This window comes from Lolium rigidum, chromosome 6, assembly GCF_022539505.1.
Source record: "Lolium rigidum isolate FL_2022 chromosome 6, APGP_CSIRO_Lrig_0.1, whole genome shotgun sequence".
Taxonomy (NCBI): domain Eukaryota; kingdom Viridiplantae; phylum Streptophyta; class Magnoliopsida; order Poales; family Poaceae; genus Lolium; species Lolium rigidum.
In genome coordinates, this window is record NC_061513.1 from 41,228,055 (window position 1) to 41,247,532 (window position 19,478).

Genomic DNA, 19,478 nt, shown 5'->3' on the forward strand with positions numbered 1-19,478 from the left:
GGTGGGGAGGCTCATGCACGGCAGATGGGTGCCGTGCGACGCCTGGTCCGGCGTGCAGCTGCCTGGCAGCTGGCGGCTCAGCTGCCGCCGGGTGCCCATCCCTACAGTACCTGCGCGCGAGTCTGAGCGGACCAAGGAGATCCGGCGTAGGAGGCGATATCTGCCGGAGGACCTCCGCGCCGATCCGGCGTACGCCATCGACTCGGAGAGTTGGCGTACGTACCTGTCCACGGAGACGGACAGCAGACGACGGGCTGGCTTCATGGGCGACAGGGATTATCCCTTCGGCCCTGCACCGCCGGCTCGTCGTCAGCAGGCGCCGACGCGTCGTCAGCAGGCGCCGACGCGACGTGAGCAGCCGCAGCACAACGACCGCGAGGACGAGGACGACGACGACGAAGCCTACGCCGTCTACGACGACGACGACGACTACATCGAGGCGCTCGCGTATGCTTGATACGCGTACAACACGCGTCCGTTGGGAACCCCAAGAGGAAGGTGTGATGCGTACATCGGCAAGTTTCCCTCAGTATGAAACCAAGGTTATCGAACCAGTAGGAGCCAAGAAGCACGTTGAAGGTTGATAGCGGCGGGATGTAGTGCGGCGCAACACCAGAGATTCCGGCGCCAACGTGGAACCTGCACAACACAACCAAAGTATTTTGCCCCAACGAAACAGTGAGGTTGTCAATCTCACCGGCTTGCTGTAACAAAGGATTAACCGTATTGTGTGGAAGATGATTGTTTGCGAGAAAACAGTAGAACGAGTATTGCAGTAGATTGTATTTCGGTAAGAGAATTGGACCGGGGTCCACCAGTTCACTAGAGGTGTCTCTCCCATAAGATAAACAGCATGTTGGGTGAACAAATTACAGTTGGGCAATTGACAAATAGAGAGGGCATGACCATGCACATACATATCATGATGAGTATAGTGAGATTTAATTGGGCATTACGACAAAGTACATAGACCGCCATCCAAGCTGCATCTATGCCTAAAAAGTCCACCTTCGGGTTATCATCCGAACCCCCTCCGGTATTAAGTTGCAAAGCAACGAGACAATTGCATTAAGTATGGTGCGTAATGTAATCAACAACTACATCCTTAGACATAGCATCAATGTTTTATCCCTAGTGGCAACAGCACAACACAACCTTAGAACTTTACATCACTTGTCCCGAGTGTCAATGCGAGGCATGAACCCACTATCGAGCATAAATACTCCCTCTTGGAGTTACAAGCATCTACTTGGCCAGAGCATCTACTAGTAACGGAGAGCATGCAAGATCATAAACAACACATAGATATAACTTTGATAATCAACATAACAAGTATTCTCTATTCATCGGATCCCAACAAACGCAACATATAGAATTACGGATAGATGATCTTGATCATGTTAGGCAGCTCACAAGATCCGACAATGAAGCACAATGGGGAGAAGACAACCATCTAGCTACTTGCTATGGACCCATAGTCCGGGGGTAGACTACTCACACATCACTCCGGAGGCGACCATGGCGGCGTAGAGTCCTCCTGGAGATGAATCCCCTCTCCGGCGGGGTGCCGGAGGCGATCTCCTGGATCCCCCGAGATGGGATCGGCGGCGGCGGCGTCTCGGTGAGGTTTTCCGTATCGTGGCTCTCGGTGCTGGGGGTGTCGTCACGGAGGCTGTTTGTAGGCGGAAGGGCAGGTCAAGAGGCGGCACGAGGGCCCCACACCACGGGGCCGCGCGGCCAAGGGGGGTCGCGCCGCCCTAGGGTGTGGCCCCCTCGTGGCCCCTCTTCGTCTCCTCTTCGGACTTCGGAAGCTTCGTGGCAAAATAGGACCCCAGGCGTTGATTTCGTCCAATTTCGAGAATATTTCGTTACTAGGATTTCTGAAACCAAAAACAGCGAGAAAACGACAAGCGGCACTTCGGCATCTTGTTAATAGGTTAGTTCCGGAAAATGCACGAATATGACATAAAGTGTGCATAAAACATGTAGATAACATCAATAATGTGGCATGGAACATAAGAAATTATCGATACGTTGGAGACGTATCAGCATCCCCAAGCTTAGTTCTGCTCGTCCCGAGCGAGTAAAACGATAACACGGATAATTTACGGAGTGACATGCCATCATAATCTTGATCATACTATTTGTAAAGCATATGTAGTGAATGCAGCGATCAAAACAATGTATATGATATGAGTAAACAAGTGAATCATATAGCAAAGACTTTTCATGAATAGCACTTCAAGACAAGCATCAATAAGTCTTGCATAAGAGTTAACTCATAAAGCAATAATTCAAAGTAAAGGTGTTGAAGCAACACAAAAGAAGATTAAGTTTCAGCGGTTGCTTTCAACTTATAACATGTATATCTCATGGATATTGTCAACATAGAGTAATATAATAAGTGCAATATGCAAGTATGTAGGAATCAATGCACGAGTTCACACAAGTGTTTGCTTCTTGAGGTGGAGAGAAATAGGTGAACTGACTCAACAATAAAGTAAAAGAATGGTCCTCCATAGAGGAAAAGCATCGATTGCTATATTTGTGCTAGAGCTTTGATTTTGAAAACATGAAACAATTTTGTCAACGGTAGTAATAAAGCATATGTATCATGTAAATTATATCTTACAAGTTGCAAGCCTCATGCATAGTATACTAATAGTGTCCGCACCTTGTCCTAATCAGCTTGGACTACCGGATCATCACAATGCACATGTTTTAACCAAGTGTCACAATGGGGTACCTCTATGCCGCCTGTACAAAGGTCTAAGGAGAAAGCTCGCATTGGATTTCTCGCTATTGATTATTCTTCAACTTAGACATCCATACCGGGACAACATAGACAACAGATAATAGACTCCTCTTTTATGCATAAGCATGTAACAACAATTAATAATTTTCTCATTTGAGATTGAGGATATATGTCCAAAACTGAAACTTCCACCATGGATCATGGCTTTGGTTAGCGGCCCAATGTTCTTCTCTAACAATATGCATGCTTAACCATAAGGTGGTAGATCGCTCTTACTTCAGACAAGACGAACATGCATAGCAACTCACATGAAATTCAACAAAGAATAGTTGATGGCGTCCCCAGTGAACATGGTTATCGCACAACAAGCAACTTAATAAGAGATAAAGTGCATAAGTACATATTCAATACCACAATAGTTTTTAAGCTATTTGTCCCATGAGCTATATATTGTAAGGCGAATGATGGAATTTTAAAGGTAGCACTCAAGCAATTTACTTTGGAATGGCGGAAAATACCATGTAGTAGGTAGGTATGGTGGACACAAATGGCATAGTGGTTGGCTCAAGTATTTTGGATGCATGAGAAGTATTCCCTCTCGATACAAGGTTTAGGCTAGCAAGGCTTATATGAAACAAACACAAGGATGAACCGGTGCAGCAAAACTCACATAAAAGACATATTGTAAACATTATAAGACTCTACACCGTCTTCCTTGTTGTTCAAACTCAATACTAGAAATTATCTAGACCTTAGAGAAACCAAATATGCAAACCAAATTTTAGCATGCATGCTCTTTGTATTTCTTCCTTAATGGGTGCAAAGCATATGATGCAAGAGCTTAAACATGAGCACAACAATTGCCAAGTATCACATTACCCAAGACATTTATAGCAATTACTACATGTATCATTTTCCAATTCCAACCATATAACAATTTAACGAAGAAGAAACTTCGCCATGAATACTATGAGTAGAAACTAAGGACATACTTGTCCATATGCTACAGCGGAGCGTGTCTCTCTCCCATAAAGTGAGTGCTAGGATCCATTTTATTCAAACAAAACAAAAAACAAAAACAAACCGACGCTCCAAGCAAAGCACATAAGATGTGATGGAATAAAAATATAGTTTCAGGGGAGGAACCTGATAATGTTGTCGATGAAGAAGGGGATGCCTTGGGCATCCCCAAGCTTAGACGCTTGAGTCTTCTTAGAATATGCAGGGGTGAACCACCGGGGCATCCCCAAACTTAGAGCTTTCACTCTCCTTGATCATGTTGCATCATACTCCTCTCTTGATCCTTGAAAACTTCCTCCACACCAAACTCGAAACAACTCATTAGAGGGTTAGTGCACAATAAAAATTAACATATTCAGAGGTGACACAATCATTCTTAACACTTCTGGACATTGCATAAAGCTACTGGATATTAATGGATCAAAGAAATTCATCCAACATAGCAAAAGAGGCAATGCGAAATAAAAGGCAGAATCTGTCAAAACAGAACAGTTCGTATTGACGAATTTTAAAATGGCACCAGACTTGCTCAAATGAAAATGCCCAAATTGAATGAAAGTTGCGTACATATCTGAGGATCACTCACGTAAATTGGCATAATTTTCTGAGTTACCTACAGAGAATTTTGCCCAGATTCGTGACAGCAAAGAAATCTGTTTCTGCGCAGTAATCCAAATCTAGTATGAACTTTTCTATCAGCGACTTTACTTGGCACAACAAAACACAAAACTAAGATAAGGAGAGGTTGCTACAGTAGTAAACAACTTCCAAGACACAAAATATAGACAAAGTACTGTAGGTAAAAACATGGGTTGTCTCTCATAAGCGCTTTTCTTTAACGCCTTTCAGCTAGGCGCAGAAAGTGTATATCAAGTATTATCGAGAGACGAAGTGTCAACATCATAATTTGTTCTAATAATAGAATCAAAAGGTAACTTCATTCTCTTTCTAGGGAAGTGTTCCATACCTTTCTTGAGAGGAAATTGATATTTTATATTACCTTCCTTCATATCAATGATAGCACCAACGGTTCGAAGAAAAGGTCTTCCCAATATAATTGGACAAGATGCATTGCATTCAATATCCAAGACAACAAAATCAACGGGGACAAGGTTATTGTTAACGGTAATGCGAACATTATCAACTTTCCCCAAAGGTTTCTTTGTAGAATGATCAGCAAGATTAACATCCAAATAACAATTTTTCAGCGGTGGCAAGTCAAGCATATTATAAATTTTCTTAGGCATAACGGAAATACTTGCACCAAGATCACATAAAGCATTACAATCAAAATCTTTAACCTTCATCTTAATGATGGGCTTCCAACCATCCTCTAGCTTTTTAGGAATAGAGGCTTCGCGCTCTAGTTTCTCTTCTCTAGCTTTTATGAGAGCATTTGTAATATATTGTGTGAAAGCCAAATTTATAGCACTAGCATTAGGACTTTTAGCAAGTTTTTGCAAGAACTTTATCACTTCAGAGATGTGGCAATCATCAAAATTCAAACTATTATAATCTAAAGCAATGGGATCATCATCCCCAATGTTGGAAAAAATTTCAGCAGACTTTATCACAAGCGAGTTTCAGCGGTTTAGCAGTTTCGAGTGGTTTCTCGCGCTTTGCATTAGAAGTGGAAACATTGCTAACACCAATTCTTTTATTAGTATTAGTAGGAGGTGCAGCAACTTGTGTAGCATTAGCATTACTAGTGGTGCTAATAGTCCAAACTTTAGCTACATTCTTCTCTTTAGCTAGTTTTTCATTTTCTTCTCTATCCCACCTAGCACGCAGTTCAGCCATTAATCTTATATTCTCATTAATTCTAACTTGGATGGCATTTGTTGTAGTAGTAATTTTGTTATGATGATTCTCATTAGTCATAACTTTCGATTTCAAAAGATCAACATCAGCAGCAAGACTATCGACTTTAGAAGCAAGTATATCAATTTTCCCAAGCTTTTCTTCAACAGATTTGTTAAAAGCGGTTTGTGTACTAATAAATTCTTTAAGCATGGCTTCAAGTCCAGGGGGTGAATTCCTATTATTGTTGTAAGAATTCCCATAAGAATTACCATAGCCGTTGCCATTATTATAAGGATATGGCCTATAGTTGTTACTAGAATTGTTACGGTAAGCATTGTTGTTGAAATTATTATTTTTAATGAAGTTTACATCAACATGTTCTTCTTGTGCAACCAATGAATCTAACGGAACATTATTAGGATCAATATTAGTCATATCATTCACAAGCATAGACATAATAGCATCAATCTTATCACTCAAGGAAGAGGTTTCTTCGACAGAATTTACCTTCCTACCTTGTGGAGCTCTTTCCGTGTGCCATTCAGAGTAGTTGATCATCATATTATCAAGAAGCTTTGTTGCTTCACCAAGAGTGATGGACATAAAGGTACCTCCAGCAGCTGAATCCAATAAGTTCCGCGAAGAAAAATTTAGTCCTGCATAGAAGGTTTGGATGATCATCCAAGTAGTCAGTCCATGTGTTGGGCAATTTTTAACCAGAGATTTCATTCTTTCCCAAGCTTGAGCAACATGTTCAGTATCTAATTGTTTAAAATTCATTATGCTACTCCTTAAAGATATAATTTTAGCAGGGGGATAATATCTACCAATAAAAGCATCCTTGCATTTAGTCCATGAATCAATACTATTCTTAGGGAGAGATAGCAACCAATCTTTAGCTCTTCCTCTTAATGAGAAAGGGAACAATTTTAATTTTATAATGTCACCATCTACATCCTTATACTTTTGCATTTCACATAATTCAACAAAATTATTAAGATGGGCAGCAGCATCATCGGAACTAACACCGAGAAAATTGCTCTCGCATAACAAGATTCAGTAAAGCAGGTTTAATTTCAAAGAATTCTGTTGTAGTAGCAGGTGGAGCAATAGGTGTGCATAAGAAATCATTATTATTTGTGGTTGTGAAGTCACACAACTTAGTATTTTCAGGGTTGGCCATTTTAGCAATAGTAAATAAAGCAAACTAGATAAAGTAAATGCAAGTAAACTAATTTTTTTGTGTTTTTGATATAGCAAACAAGATAGCAAATAAAGTAAAACTAGCAACTAATTTTTTTTTATTTTGATTTAGTGCAGCAAACAAAGTAGTAAATAAAACTAAGCAAGACAAAAACAAAGTAAAGAGATTGAGAAGTGGAGACTCCCCTTGCAGCGTGTCTTGATCTCCCAGGCAACGGCGCCAGAAAAAGCTGCTTGATACGCGTACAACACGCGTCCGTTGGGAACCCCAAGAGGAAGGTGTGATGCGTACAGCGGCAAGTTTCCCTCAGTATGAAACCAAGGTTATCGAACCAGTAGGAGCCAAGAAGCACGTTGAAGGTTGATGGCGGCGGGATGTAGTGCGGCGCAACACTAGAGATTCCGGCGCCAACGTGGAACCTGCACAACACAACCAAAGTACTTTGCCCCAACGAAACAGTGAGGTTTGTCAATCTCACCGGCTTGCTGTAACAAAGGATTAACCGTATTGTGTGGAAGATGATTATTTGCAGAAAACAGTAGAACAGTATTGCAGTAGATTGTATTTCAGTAAGAGAATTGGACCGGGGTCCACAGTTCACTAGAGGTGTCTCTCCCATAAGATAAACAGCATGTTGGGTGAACAAATTACAGTTGGGCAATTGACAAATAGAGAGGGCATGACCATGCACATACATATCATGATGAGTATAGTGAGATTTAATTGGGCATTACGACAAAGTACATAGACCGCCATCCAACTGCATCTATGCCTAAAAAGTCCACCTTCGGGTTATCATCCGAACCCCTCCGAGTATTAAGTTGCAAAGCAACGAGACAATTGCATTAAGTATGGTGCGTAATGTAATCAACAACTACATCCTTAGACATAGCATCAATGTTTTATCCCTAGTGGCAACGGCACAACACAACCTTAGAACTTTCCATCACTTGTCCCGAGTGTCAATGCGGGCATGAACCCACTATCGAGCATAAATACTCCCTCTTGGAGTTACAAGCATCTACTTGGCCGAGCATCTACTAGTAACGGAGAGCATGCAAGATCATAAACAACACATAGATATAACTTTGATAATCAACATAACAAGTATTCTCTATTCATCGGATCCCAACAAACGCAACATATAGAATTACAGATAGATGATCTTGATCATGTTAGGCAGCTCACAAGATCCGACAATGAAGCACAATGGGGAGAAGACAACCATCTAGCTACTGCTATGGACCCATAGTCCAGGAGTAGACTACTCACACATCACTCCGGAGGCGACCATGGCGGCGTAGAGCCCTCCGGGAGATGAATCCCCTCTCCGGCAGGGTGCCGGAGGCGATCTCCTGGATCCCCCGAGATGGGATCGGCGGCGGCGGCGTCTCAGTAAGGTTTTCCGTATCGTGGCTCTCGGTACTGGGGGTTTCGTCACGGAGGCTATTTGTAGGCGGAAGGGCAGGTCAAGAGGCGGCACGAGGGCCCCACACCACGGGGCCGCGCGGCCAAGGGGGCCGCGCCGCCCTAGGGTGTGGCCCCCTCGTGGCCCCTCTTCGTCTCCTCTTCGGACTTCGGAAGCTTCGTGGCAAAATAGGACCACGGGCGTTGATTTCGTCCAATTCCGAGAATATTTCGTTACTAGGATTTCCGAAACCAAAAACAGCAGAAAACGGCAAGCGGCACTTCGACATCTTGTTAATAGGTTAGTTCCGAGAAAATGCACGAATATGACATAAAGTGTGCATAAAACATGTAGATAACATCAATAATGTGGCATGGAACATAAGAAATTATCGATACGTTGGAGACGTATCGGCGTACCATAGCGAGGAGGTGAAGGACGACGGCGACGACTACGTCGGCCTCGTCTTCCACGAATGGCAGCGAGCCATGGCGGAGGGCCGGAACTCGAGTTCCCGGACAACATGACGGACGACGAGATGGCCAAGCTCGGCCTCCTCGTCTCCCGAGTACGACGCGCCGGTGCGGCCGCCGTTGCCCCGCTACGCCACCGCTGTCATGCCGCCCGGCCCGTCCGCCGATGAAGCCCTTCGACGAGCGCTGCCGGACTCGGCGGCGCCTCCTCCACCGCCGCCACGGCCTTGGGCGCCTCCACCGCCGCCGCCACGGCCTTATGTGCGGGCGCCTCCCCACCGCCGCCACGGCCTTATGGCTGGGCTCCTCATCCGCCGCCACGGCCGCAGCCACAGGCGCCTCCACCGCCGCCTCAACCGCAGCCTCCTCAACCTCGAGCAACGCCATCGCGCCCGGCGTACGCTCCCCGGATGGCTGCGGCCGTGGGACGTACCGGAGATCATCTTGCTCGGCAGCGACGAGGAGCAGCACGGCGACGATGCGCGGCGATGGCGTTTTAGGTTTTTTTTATGTTTTCAAGTATGTAAGTTATGTTTCAGTTTTTGTAAATTATGTTTCAGTTCAAAAAAATGATTCGTCCTAAAAAAAATGCGTCGTGCCGCTGGAGCCACCCCCGACGCAAACGGACGCGCGGTCGTTTTCGATCAAAAGGGCCGACGCAAACGGACGCGCGCGGACGCTAAAATGCGTCGCGCCGCTGGAGATGCCCTGATGCCAACACATCGACGCGACTGGCAATGCTACTGGTGTTCTCTCACAGACTAAGGCATAGCCTAGTGGTGGGGAGGGGCTGATGCCTTCCCACCCACCCGAGTTCAAGTCCTCATGCTTGCAATTTCGGTGATGTTGTACCATCCTCTATCAAAAATACCACGTGGCCCCTCCCACGTTGGAAATCATTTTTTTTTTACTGGTGTTCTCTCCTGTTTCGCAGTGGCCCAAGGAAAAGGTTCTGAATAGCCAGAGTACTTCAGGGCGACACATAATGACTGAACATAAGAGGCACCCTTTCTTTTTTCTTTTCCAGCCTCGGTAGATACTCTATCCGTTTCAAATTAATCAGTAATTCGACTTGCAGCATCCTAAATCAAACTTAAATTTGACTTACTCAGGAAATATTTATGACACTAAATCACCTTCTTTCATTAGATTTATCCTAAAATATAATTTCTTACTGTAAGTATCTAATGATGTATTAGCACATTTGCATAAACTTGGTCAAACTTAATTTTTTGTTGACTTGGTACGAAATTAGAACTTCAACTTTATTTAGAATGGAGGAAGTAATATAAAGGTCAGCTAATTCCTGCAAGAACATGGGACAGTAATCAAGTTCTGAACAGGCCTACAGAACAAGGGAACTCAGATTATAGAACTCGAAAGAGTGTTCTTGGCATGTTGGTGTGGATGGCAACCTCTATCTCTAAAATTAAACATCAAAAGTTACGGCGTTGGTTTGGTGCATTGTGAGATGAACCATTATAACGGAACTGAAACTCCATCTGATAACCTATATAGCTTAGCAGAGTATTACACAAGAAACACGAAATCTCTTTGGCTACTCAGAGCAAAATCGTGACTGAAGCTGCCCCAAATGACCGGCTATATGGCACCATGTCGTCAGTTATGCACCTGCATCATCCTCTCTCACCAAGCATAGATTCTTCAGGGTAGCGAACATACAAAAAGTAAATGCAAAACCATACAACATTTCTGAAAAATCACAGACGACATGGATCAAAACGTATATATGAACATGCCACATAGATCAAAAACAGACTTTAACACAGTTCAGCCCACGGCCCAATTGCACAGAAAGATAGATTCAGAACGATGCATCAACATTACTATTTCTTCAGATCGGAAAAACAGTTTTGTTGCCACAACTAGCACACTTCCTATAATATGACGACATTCAGAACAAATACGAACAGCTAACTACATCATACAACTGAACCCAGAAACCGACAGTGAACCCAGACGAAACTGGGGGAATCTAGGAGAACCAAGACCAGTCTAGGCGGAGGTGAACTTGGTGACGGCCTTGGTGCCCTCAGAGACGGCGTGCTTGGCGAGCTCGCCGGGGAGGACGAGGCGCACCGAGGTCTGGATCTCCCTGGAGGTGATGGTGGGCTTCTTGTTGTACCGCGCCAGCTTGGCGGACTCGCCGGCGAGCTTCTCAAATATGTCGTTGATGAAGGAGTTCATGATGGACATGGCCTTGGAGGAGATGCCGATGTCGGGGTGCACCTGCTTGAGCACCTTGAAGATGTAGATCTTGTAGGTCTCGACGCTCTTCTTGGCCTTCTTCTTCCCCTTCTTCTCGCCGCCCTCCTTGGAGGCGCTCTTGCCGGCCGGCAGCCGCTTCTCGGCCTTGGGCTTCTTGCCGGCGGGTGTCTTCTCCGCCGCTGGCTCCTCCTCGACGGGCTTCTTGGCCGCCGGCTTCTTCTCCGCCTTGGGGGCCATGGGTGATTCTCGGGGGAGTGGGGTGGTGCTTGTGGTGGGGTTTCGCTGGGAGGATTGGGGAATTGCTGATGAGATCTGATGAAATGAGGAGGAGGGAGGAATTTTTATATAGGAGGAAGGAGGTGGGCGCTGATTGGTTGAGAGATGGTTGCCGCGGATCGCTCTCGTCAACTGATATCAGCCGTTCACCGCTGGTCGGGATGGACGGGCGGGATGCGTTGAGACGCGGATCGCTGGAAACACCTGTTCGGCGTTGGTGGCTAGCTTGGCTCGAATGCTGGATGTGTGATCCATCTCAAATAAAAAAAAGACCAGTGCGATCATTTCAAAAAAAAAGACCAGTGCGATCATCTAAAAAAAAAAAAGTGCGATGAATGATGTTCATGCAACGAATGTTTGTGATGGACGAGTCACTGCTAGAAATCAGATAACTGCACCTGCCACGCATGGGACCTAGGTGATTGGTGACGAGCGCACACGTTAAGATGGATCAAATCACTCCTGCTGGGATTTGAAGATTAGGTATTCAAAAGAAAATTTGACAGCCTAAATGGCATGCAAACATTAATCATAATAGTGGTAAATGCATCAATCATAGAGATACAACACACATAACATTATAAATTCGTAAAATCGATCAAGTTCATAACCATTTTTTAAGTGTCAACGTCTATAAACAGAGAGGATACAAAGTAGCAACATGGTATGGATGCTTACAAACTGGAACATTTGTATACACTTAGTCAAAATTAAATGTTCTGACTTGGCGCAAACTAGGAACTTCAACTCAATTTAGAATGGAGGAACTAGCTGTTTAGCTTTCAGTGTAAAGGCCAGCTTCATTCCTGCAAGAACATGCATCGGAAAATAACAAGTTCCAAACAGGCCTCTCTAACCTCTCTTAGCATATAACGGGTACTTTACAGAACTCCAAATGGTGTTCTTTGTTAGAGATGTATATCATATTTTCTTGTATGTGGGGTTTCTTACGCATTGTCACACATGTATATGTACTGACGTTTGACCTCCCTGTAAATACTAGTTGCTCATTCCTAACATGGTATTAAATCCTAGGGTTTCGAGTTCGAGTCATGTCTTTCGCAATATTTGCTCACCCCTATGTCTGTCACGTATACGATCATTCATACGTGTGCTATTCTCTTTTTCACGTGTTGACCTTTTCTTCTCTTCTCCCGGTCACACGTGAGGAGGTGTGTTGATATGTATAAGTAGATTGCCTAGCCTTTTTTCACCAGTTTGGACTTTTGGTTGCGTTGGCTAGTGCATGAAGGTTGGCATGGTATCAGAGCTCTAGGTTTAGCTCCTCCCGCACGTAGCAACTCTGTGCCCTATTGCACCGACGACGATGATTCTTTCGGCCGCGGCTACCTCTCCTTCTTTCTCCCCCGTTTCTAATTCAGAATCGTGATGTGTTGCTGATTTTCTCCGCGACCCCTGGCCGCCCGGCCCGCATCAAGCCGCTCCCGCGTCGTGCCCGCGTCGCTCCCTGGCCGCCACGCCGCCGGCCCACATCCAGCCCTGGCCGCCGCCTCCAGCTGCTTGCATCTGCTGACGGGCGTGAGTCTGAGCGCTCGTGCTCAGTTGGATCTGAGATTTGAGAGTTGACTTCAAATAAAAAAAACTACGAGCACAATATGGCATCCTCTTTTGCGGGTTATGTTAGCATTCATCAGTGCCCGGTGATTTTTGATGGCACCAACTATGGAGAGTTTGATGCTTTTATGCGCATCCATAAACGTGATCTTCGACTTTGGAGTATCCTTACTGGCAAGGTCTCATATCCGCCGCGCCACATTGCACTCGTGCCTCCTACCCCGCCGCCTGTGCCACAAGACCTTGCTGCTTATGCTACCCAAGACTGCCGAGGTTGCTGATGATGCATATGAGCAGCAGGTGACATGGGTATACATCCCTGGTACAAAGCCCATGAAGAAATAGAAAGTAGCAACATGGTATGGATGCTTACAAATTGGAACATTTGTATACACTTAGTCAAACTTAAATGTTTTGACTTGGTGCAAACTAGAACTTCAACTCAATTTAGAATGGAGGAACTAGCTGTTTAGCTTTCAATGTAAAGGTCAGCTTAATTCCTGCAAGAACATGCATTGGGAAATAACCAAGTTCCAAACAGGCCTCTAACCTCTCTTACATATAACGGGTACTTTACAGAACTCCAAATGGTGTTCTTGACATGTTGGTATGGCATTGCAACGTCTATCTCTAATCTTAACCACTACCGGTAGCGTATCTCTGCATGTTTTTTTTTTTTTTTTTTGAAACGGATATCTCTGCATTTGTTAATCTATAACGTAGTATCACAAAAGAAATACGAAATCTCTTTGGCCAATCAACAAAGAACAAAACCGTGACTGGATCGAGCTGCCCCAAATGACGGATTATATAGCACCATGTCGTCAGTTATGCACTTGCATTAGCCTCTCTCACCCAGTATAGTTCAGCTGTTATACGACGCTAACATAAGGTTAAGGTCAGTCAAAAACATTAGTGCCAGAGCTTTGCTTAGGAACTGATCTAGTTTGTTGTGCCAGAGAGCCGCTCCACATGCTGCCTTATTGCCTCGGGGCACGGAGACTGGGCGCGTAGTAGCTCCAAGCGATCGAATGGGTGTACACGTTGCAGAATATAGTCTTCATCTGTAAGAGATGGGGCAAAGAAAAATTATCATCAAGATTATGAATGGCAACGAGTGTATACTTTTGAGAGAGAGGGAGATGAAAATGCATCTAGTTAGAATCGGGAAGGAATTATTTACTTTCTTTGACAGTGCCATACAGCCAGCATAAAACCTCGTCAGCAAAGGCCAAGCAGACGCCACCCTGAGTACAGATCGAATATGTTACTCCATGAAACGTATTTTACACTGGATAGTGCATGTAAGTAAATTGAAAACCATATACTCAATTCCAAATGCTCTTCTAGTCCCAATATTCTACCTACTGTACTCATACAAGACATGTTCTTCCTTACATATACTATACTGTACTGTTGTGAATAAACAACACGGAAATTAATTTAGTGTACCTGCCAGTAGTTCTTTGCTTTCACTTTTTGTGTAATGTCTCTAGTCCTTAGTCTCTCGGTTCGCACAAGTACACCAGCATCATTCCTGCAGGGAAAGAAGAGAGGAGTGGAACTTAATCAAGTTAGAACCAATTTCCATCACCAAAATCCATCTATACATCTCAAAAAGGTACATGCACTCTTTTTTCCTAATTGTATCGACTATGTGGTCAATGCAAGAAGATTGGAGTTTGTTCTGGTTGACTGCCTCATTGTAAAGAAAAAACCTCAGGTTATGTAGCACACAATGCGTTAAATGTGTAGAACAAAATACCATACCGAGTGAGAATATGATCATACCACTAAAAATAAGCATAAATGCTTGATCAAAATAATTGAAAAGTGGCCAAGCAAATTAGATTAGAGGAACTATGAAAACTCAAAGGAGTTATGTATTAGGCAATAGGCCTGTTGTAATGAATAAGTCGATAGATATCAAGAGAAGACAGCGACTGAAGCTCCGATGTATTATATGGGCATTTAAGTCAAGAGTATGTGGCTGATAACCGGATGAAGGAATCAGTTAAGCACGGGAATTCAGAACATACATGAGAAATCAATGAAATAACAAAAATACGGGTTTGCTTCTGTATCTAACTGACAGCAAGAGAAAAGCAATTATCAAAACCATAATAATTCTTACATATGACAACCATGACTTGTAATTAAAGAAGTTAGGAATTAGTCCCTGGCAGGAAGCTCATCCTACTAACAAAGAATGATGTGATGATTGAATATTACCTGAATCCAACGACAACATATGATACACCAGCAAGGAATGACTGAATCTGCATTATTTAGTCAAGTAAAAAATTAATGTTTCAAGCTACATAGAAGGTATGGCTCCCGAAGAATGAAGATAAAATATCACGAAGTTGGAAGTTGTCATGGCAGAGAGAATCATAACAAAATCGTCATGTAGTAAAGTTGTCAAAGATTACCCAGAACCTAAGTAACTTCTCTTTCTCATATTTTTTCAGCGTATGATGATCCAGCTGTTACAAAGTTCAAAATGGTGACTAGACTGTATATATGGTATCAGAACAATGGAAGCTCATGGAAAAGAATAACTACCTTTCTGCTTGTTTTCAACTCCACATAGAACCGCCTGCCATCATTAGTTGCATCACAGCAGTCCATCTCAGCACCCATGATAATGCGATGCGCACCCAATTTTGTCTTTATTACAGAACAATACTCTACATTTGCATCAATACCTCTTCCGTCCTCACCAATAGGGTTTTCAGTAGCAAGATTTTCAAAAGAATAGCCCCAAAAACATCTGAGCATCAAATATAGCACCAGCAAGAAAAGGTACATCAAATCGATATCCATTTCAGATTCATCCATTATGATGATGACAATTCCGAGCATATGATTACACACATCAAGGACCGGCTAATTTCACATGCAAATGATGAGAATAATATGCAGCCCTTCACACATTTCCAAGCTTCCCACAGAGATTAACATTTTAGAGAACTAGCATCTTATTACATGATACATTAGATCAGAAAAAATGCGAAAGAACTAAATCAGCATTATGAAAGAATGCACCCCTTGTGCTATCACAATTCCTATAAAAAAACTCAAAGCATCACCATATTTAGCATACTACATTCCGACTATTTCCTTTGTAAGAAACCTTCTTAATATCAAATGAGAGAGAGAGAGAGAGAGAGAGAGAGAGAGAGAGAGAGAGAGAGAGAGAGAGAGTTAAATCAGCACCATGAAACTAAAACTTGACAAGATACCCCTTGTGCAAGTAGGATTACTATAGCACTATTCCTATAAGAACTTCAAACCATCAACATATTTAGCATACTAGATTTCAACTACTTTCTTTGTAACTCTCTCTTTCTATCATCGATAGGCGCGTGCAGAGAAGCATTTCTTCAATGAATCTTACTCAGAGAGAGAGAGAGGGAGAACCTCCTGCGGTCAATCTTGCTCTGTGGTCTTTCAGGGAGCTTATGGACATCAAGGTACACAACACCATTTCTTTTGTGCACACCCATCTTCCATGGTTCTTTTATATAAGCCGTGGCCAATATCTGACGATTTTATAGATAGTCGCATAGAATCTGTCAGCATACAACCATAGTAAAGGAAATTATGCAAAAAAATAGTTTTGCTATAGAGTCCTTCAAAACATATATGGATATGTCAATCGATTAAGATAGATATAAAACTAACACAGATAAGCTTGTAAGGATAATTTACTGATTCATCTAGATGGACAAACATAAGCTCGAGAAAGGAAAATGTTATGATTTAGATAATCTGCAATGGAAGGACCATACCTTGTTAAGGTTGTTGCGGTAAGTCTGCAAGACATGCATACATGATCAGGAATTCAAAGCATACCAAAATAACAAATATAAAGGTGCAACAGTGCATTTTTACCACAAAATGTATGTTCCGAAGAGGTAGGTTTGAATTTCTTATGCATGCAAGAAGATCTCCAAATCCTTGAGATCCCAAATCTGCATTAAATGAATGCTCTGAGATAGAAACAAATTCAAGAGGAAAAGAACCTTCCAAATAATATAATTATCATCTCCCTAGATCGAATCAAGAAATTCAGAATTAACTTAAGTAACTTCCTTTCCCATTATGTATCAGAAACAGCTAGTGTGTTAATTCTCGAAGATTTTTCTTCCATAATTTTTAAAATTATCCAGTATTACGAAAGACACAACTGCAAAAGCTTTTCTGAAATATAGTACGAGTGCGATAAACTCATTCTACAGGAAATTTATCTATGTAGATGCCTTAAAAAGTATTCCTTCTAAGGTTACTTAAGACCCACCTGCAATATAAAAAGAGTTGCATATACCATATAGAATAGGGGAAACATGCCGTGATATCAAGACCTTCTTATGAAGTAGTGTAGGTATACAGCTGAAACAGAAGTTTCTAGGGAATAATTTGCAGCGAATAACAAAGATAATAGATTCCTCATTAAACAAAGTTGATAGTGTATTAACTAGAATGTAGAAACAAAAAACTTGACTTCTGAAAGAAAGTACCTCTTTTCTCTGTAAACGATTCAAATCCTCTATTGAGATCTTCACCAACATAGTCACAAATATTACGTTTGAAAAGCCTCTGCAAATTAAGGATGTTTTAGCATAACAGACAACTTTTAGGGCAAACTTTCTTCGAGAAAAACATGTGTTCAGAAATTAACAGTTCACACTTCATAGACAAACTTCCAAAATACAAATTCACGAAAAGGGGATTGAGATTGATAAGCAGCAACTCTGAGATCTTACCAAGCTGCGATCATCAAAATATACATCCCCACCCTCAACACGGCTGAAGCAGGCGAACTCACATGGCTGCATGAGGTAACAAATGATATGGCTCTATGGAGAAGAGAACAAAGATATCAAAAGAAAATCAGAAGAACATGGTAATATTATGCACCTCCTGAAAAGCAACAACTTTCCTAGATAGAGTCTCATGAGTCTTATTAAGTTCCATATGTGAAACAAAAACTTCAACGCCACGCCCATGTCCTTGTACTCCACCAGGAGAAACACTGTCGGTGTCCGGTAATGGGGGCAACACTATAAGGAAAGGCACAAAATTAGAAGAGAGTGGTAATGCCTTATCCCCCATCCTAAATAGACTCAACCATTACAAAGCACTATCCAAGTCCCCAGAATATCGAGTATACAGTCAAGGGAAACAATGCAATCGTCACATTCTCTACCACAAAGCATGTGCATTATCTATCACTAATGGAATACATGTAGGTTGAATAGGCGCAGCCCCGGGCATTTCGGTAAGATACGCAGAAAGCATGGATATGCAGTTTAACTTTCAGTGGTGATCTTTATGTTATATTTTTAACCTTCATATCTATAGGCCAGTGAGGCGGTACTGTGAAATATAACTGTGATCAAATATATTTTCAAAACAGAATCAGATTAGGTTCAGCCTTCTTCTCAGATTAGTTTAGTGTAGAATTAAGTTCAGATTCTAGTGATTTACAGATTGTCGTTCATTAATGCTTGCTTGATCTAATAACCAAAACAGGAATGCAAGGTAGTCGAAAGTATCTCTCCGACTAGCAGCCACTGCCCAACTGAGCCAAAACCCCTTCTAATTATTATGGCTTGATGATGTTCATGTTTCACTTCAACGGTTTGCTTGACCCTATTGTATCTCAAAGTCTCCCTAAATCTACAAAACCAAGCAACAACCAGAAGGTGCTAGCATAGAATTCAATCATGCGCAACATTATGCTCGACTTAGCCTGTCATACGATGTGATGAAAGTTGGAACACGGATTCAAACATAGGTCTGCAGTCTGCAGAAACTCAGCAAGTAAGAGTTCATCGTGTACTGAAGCTAATAAACAAAACCAGCTGAAGCTTCCGGAGCCCCAGGACTAGGAGGCAGGAGCAAATCACCCACAACAAAACCAGCTAATCAGAAAAGTTGAGTAGTGTTAAGTAACGATCTGCTAAGCAATTCTGCTTGCCAAGCACTGAGGTGAAAATTTCGCCCAAACGAACATAGCGAGTAGCGGCAACGAGGGGCGAACCTGGAACTGGATATCTGCTACGGGCGGAGGTCTTGACGTACTGCTCGTTGTCGGGGCCGAACAAATCAGTCTCCTCCTCTTCCTCGCCACCATGCACTAACGAGGGCTGCTCCCCGCCGTGTCCCTCGTCGTCCCCGCCGTCGGCAACGCCGCTGCTGCTGCGGCCGCTGGAGGAGGACGATGACGCGGCAGCGGAGGACGACGAGGATGTGGACGGGGAGGAGGAGCCGGACGAGGCGCCGCCGCCTCCGTGGGCTTCAGCTTCGGCTCCGTCGCGGGCGTCGAGAGCCTCCCCGAAGAGGTCGACGTCCTGCTCCGAGAAGTCCATGGCGGGCGCGGCCGGGTCGGCGGCGCGCGGGCAGACCGGCGAGACGAAAGGTTGGCTCCTTATTTTCTGGTCAGGGGGAACACGGGCCGTAGTAGGAATCGACACGGCAAATATAGGGCCAATTATTAGGCCTTGCCTGTGGAAAAGCCAGATTGTGAAAAAAAATTAAAGAGACCAGAGGGTAAGAATCCCTTGGCTTATTTTTATAGAAGAATTTATGAGTACAAACTGGATTTGCGAGCGCGGAGGCTCGAACCCAGGCGGGCTAGCACGCATCAGCCCATGCTAACCATCCCGGCTACGCCGTGGTTCTCGAAAAGCCAGATTGTGGACTACGGTGGGCCGGAGAAACACCGCT

The 19,478-nt window shown here is 43.4% G+C and overlaps 2 protein-coding genes across 2 annotated transcripts; both read right to left on the reverse strand.

Moving 5' to 3' along the window:
* Positions 1–10,497: 10,497 nt before the first annotated feature.
* On the reverse strand, positions 10,498–11,180 carry LOC124661862 (histone H2B.1-like). The gene has a single exon (XM_047199752.1). It carries the CDS (start codon positions 11,127–11,129, stop codon positions 10,680–10,682), a length of 450 nt encoding a protein of 149 aa, XP_047055708.1. The 5' UTR covers positions 11,130–11,180; the 3' UTR covers positions 10,498–10,679.
* A 2,505-nt stretch (positions 11,181–13,685) lies between these two features.
* LOC124668223 (NAD-capped RNA hydrolase DXO1-like) lies at positions 13,686–19,120 on the reverse strand. The gene is made up of 13 exons (XM_047205400.1): positions 18,793–19,120; positions 17,667–17,809; positions 17,513–17,578; positions 17,267–17,345; positions 16,641–16,720; positions 16,538–16,561; positions 16,167–16,288; positions 15,309–15,516; positions 15,176–15,229; positions 14,976–15,022; positions 14,196–14,280; positions 13,927–13,990; positions 13,686–13,807 (listed from the first exon to the last, which is right to left on the reverse strand). Exons 1-13 carry the CDS (start codon positions 19,118–19,120, stop codon positions 13,686–13,688), a joined length of 1,422 nt encoding a protein of 473 aa, XP_047061356.1.
* Positions 19,121–19,478: the final 358 nt, after the last annotated feature.

Bases quoted from the DNA above. Each gene is read 5' to 3' on its own strand.
- LOC124661862 (XM_047199752.1), bottom strand. From the start codon at position 11,129: ATGGCCCCCAAGGCGGAGAAGAAGCCGGCGGCCAAGAAGCCCGTCGAG.
- LOC124668223 (XM_047205400.1), bottom strand. From the start codon at position 19,120: ATGGACTTCTCGGAGCAGGACGTCGACCTCTTCGGGGAGGCTCTCGAC. The intron at 17,810-18,792 runs GTTCGCCCCTCG...CTTTCCTTATAG, and splicing joins TAGCAGATATCCAGTTCCAG to TGTTGCCCCCATTACCGGAC. The intron at 17,579-17,666 runs GTGCATAATATT...TACCTCATGCAG, and splicing joins AAGTTGTTGCTTTTCAGGAG to CCATGTGAGTTCGCCTGCTT.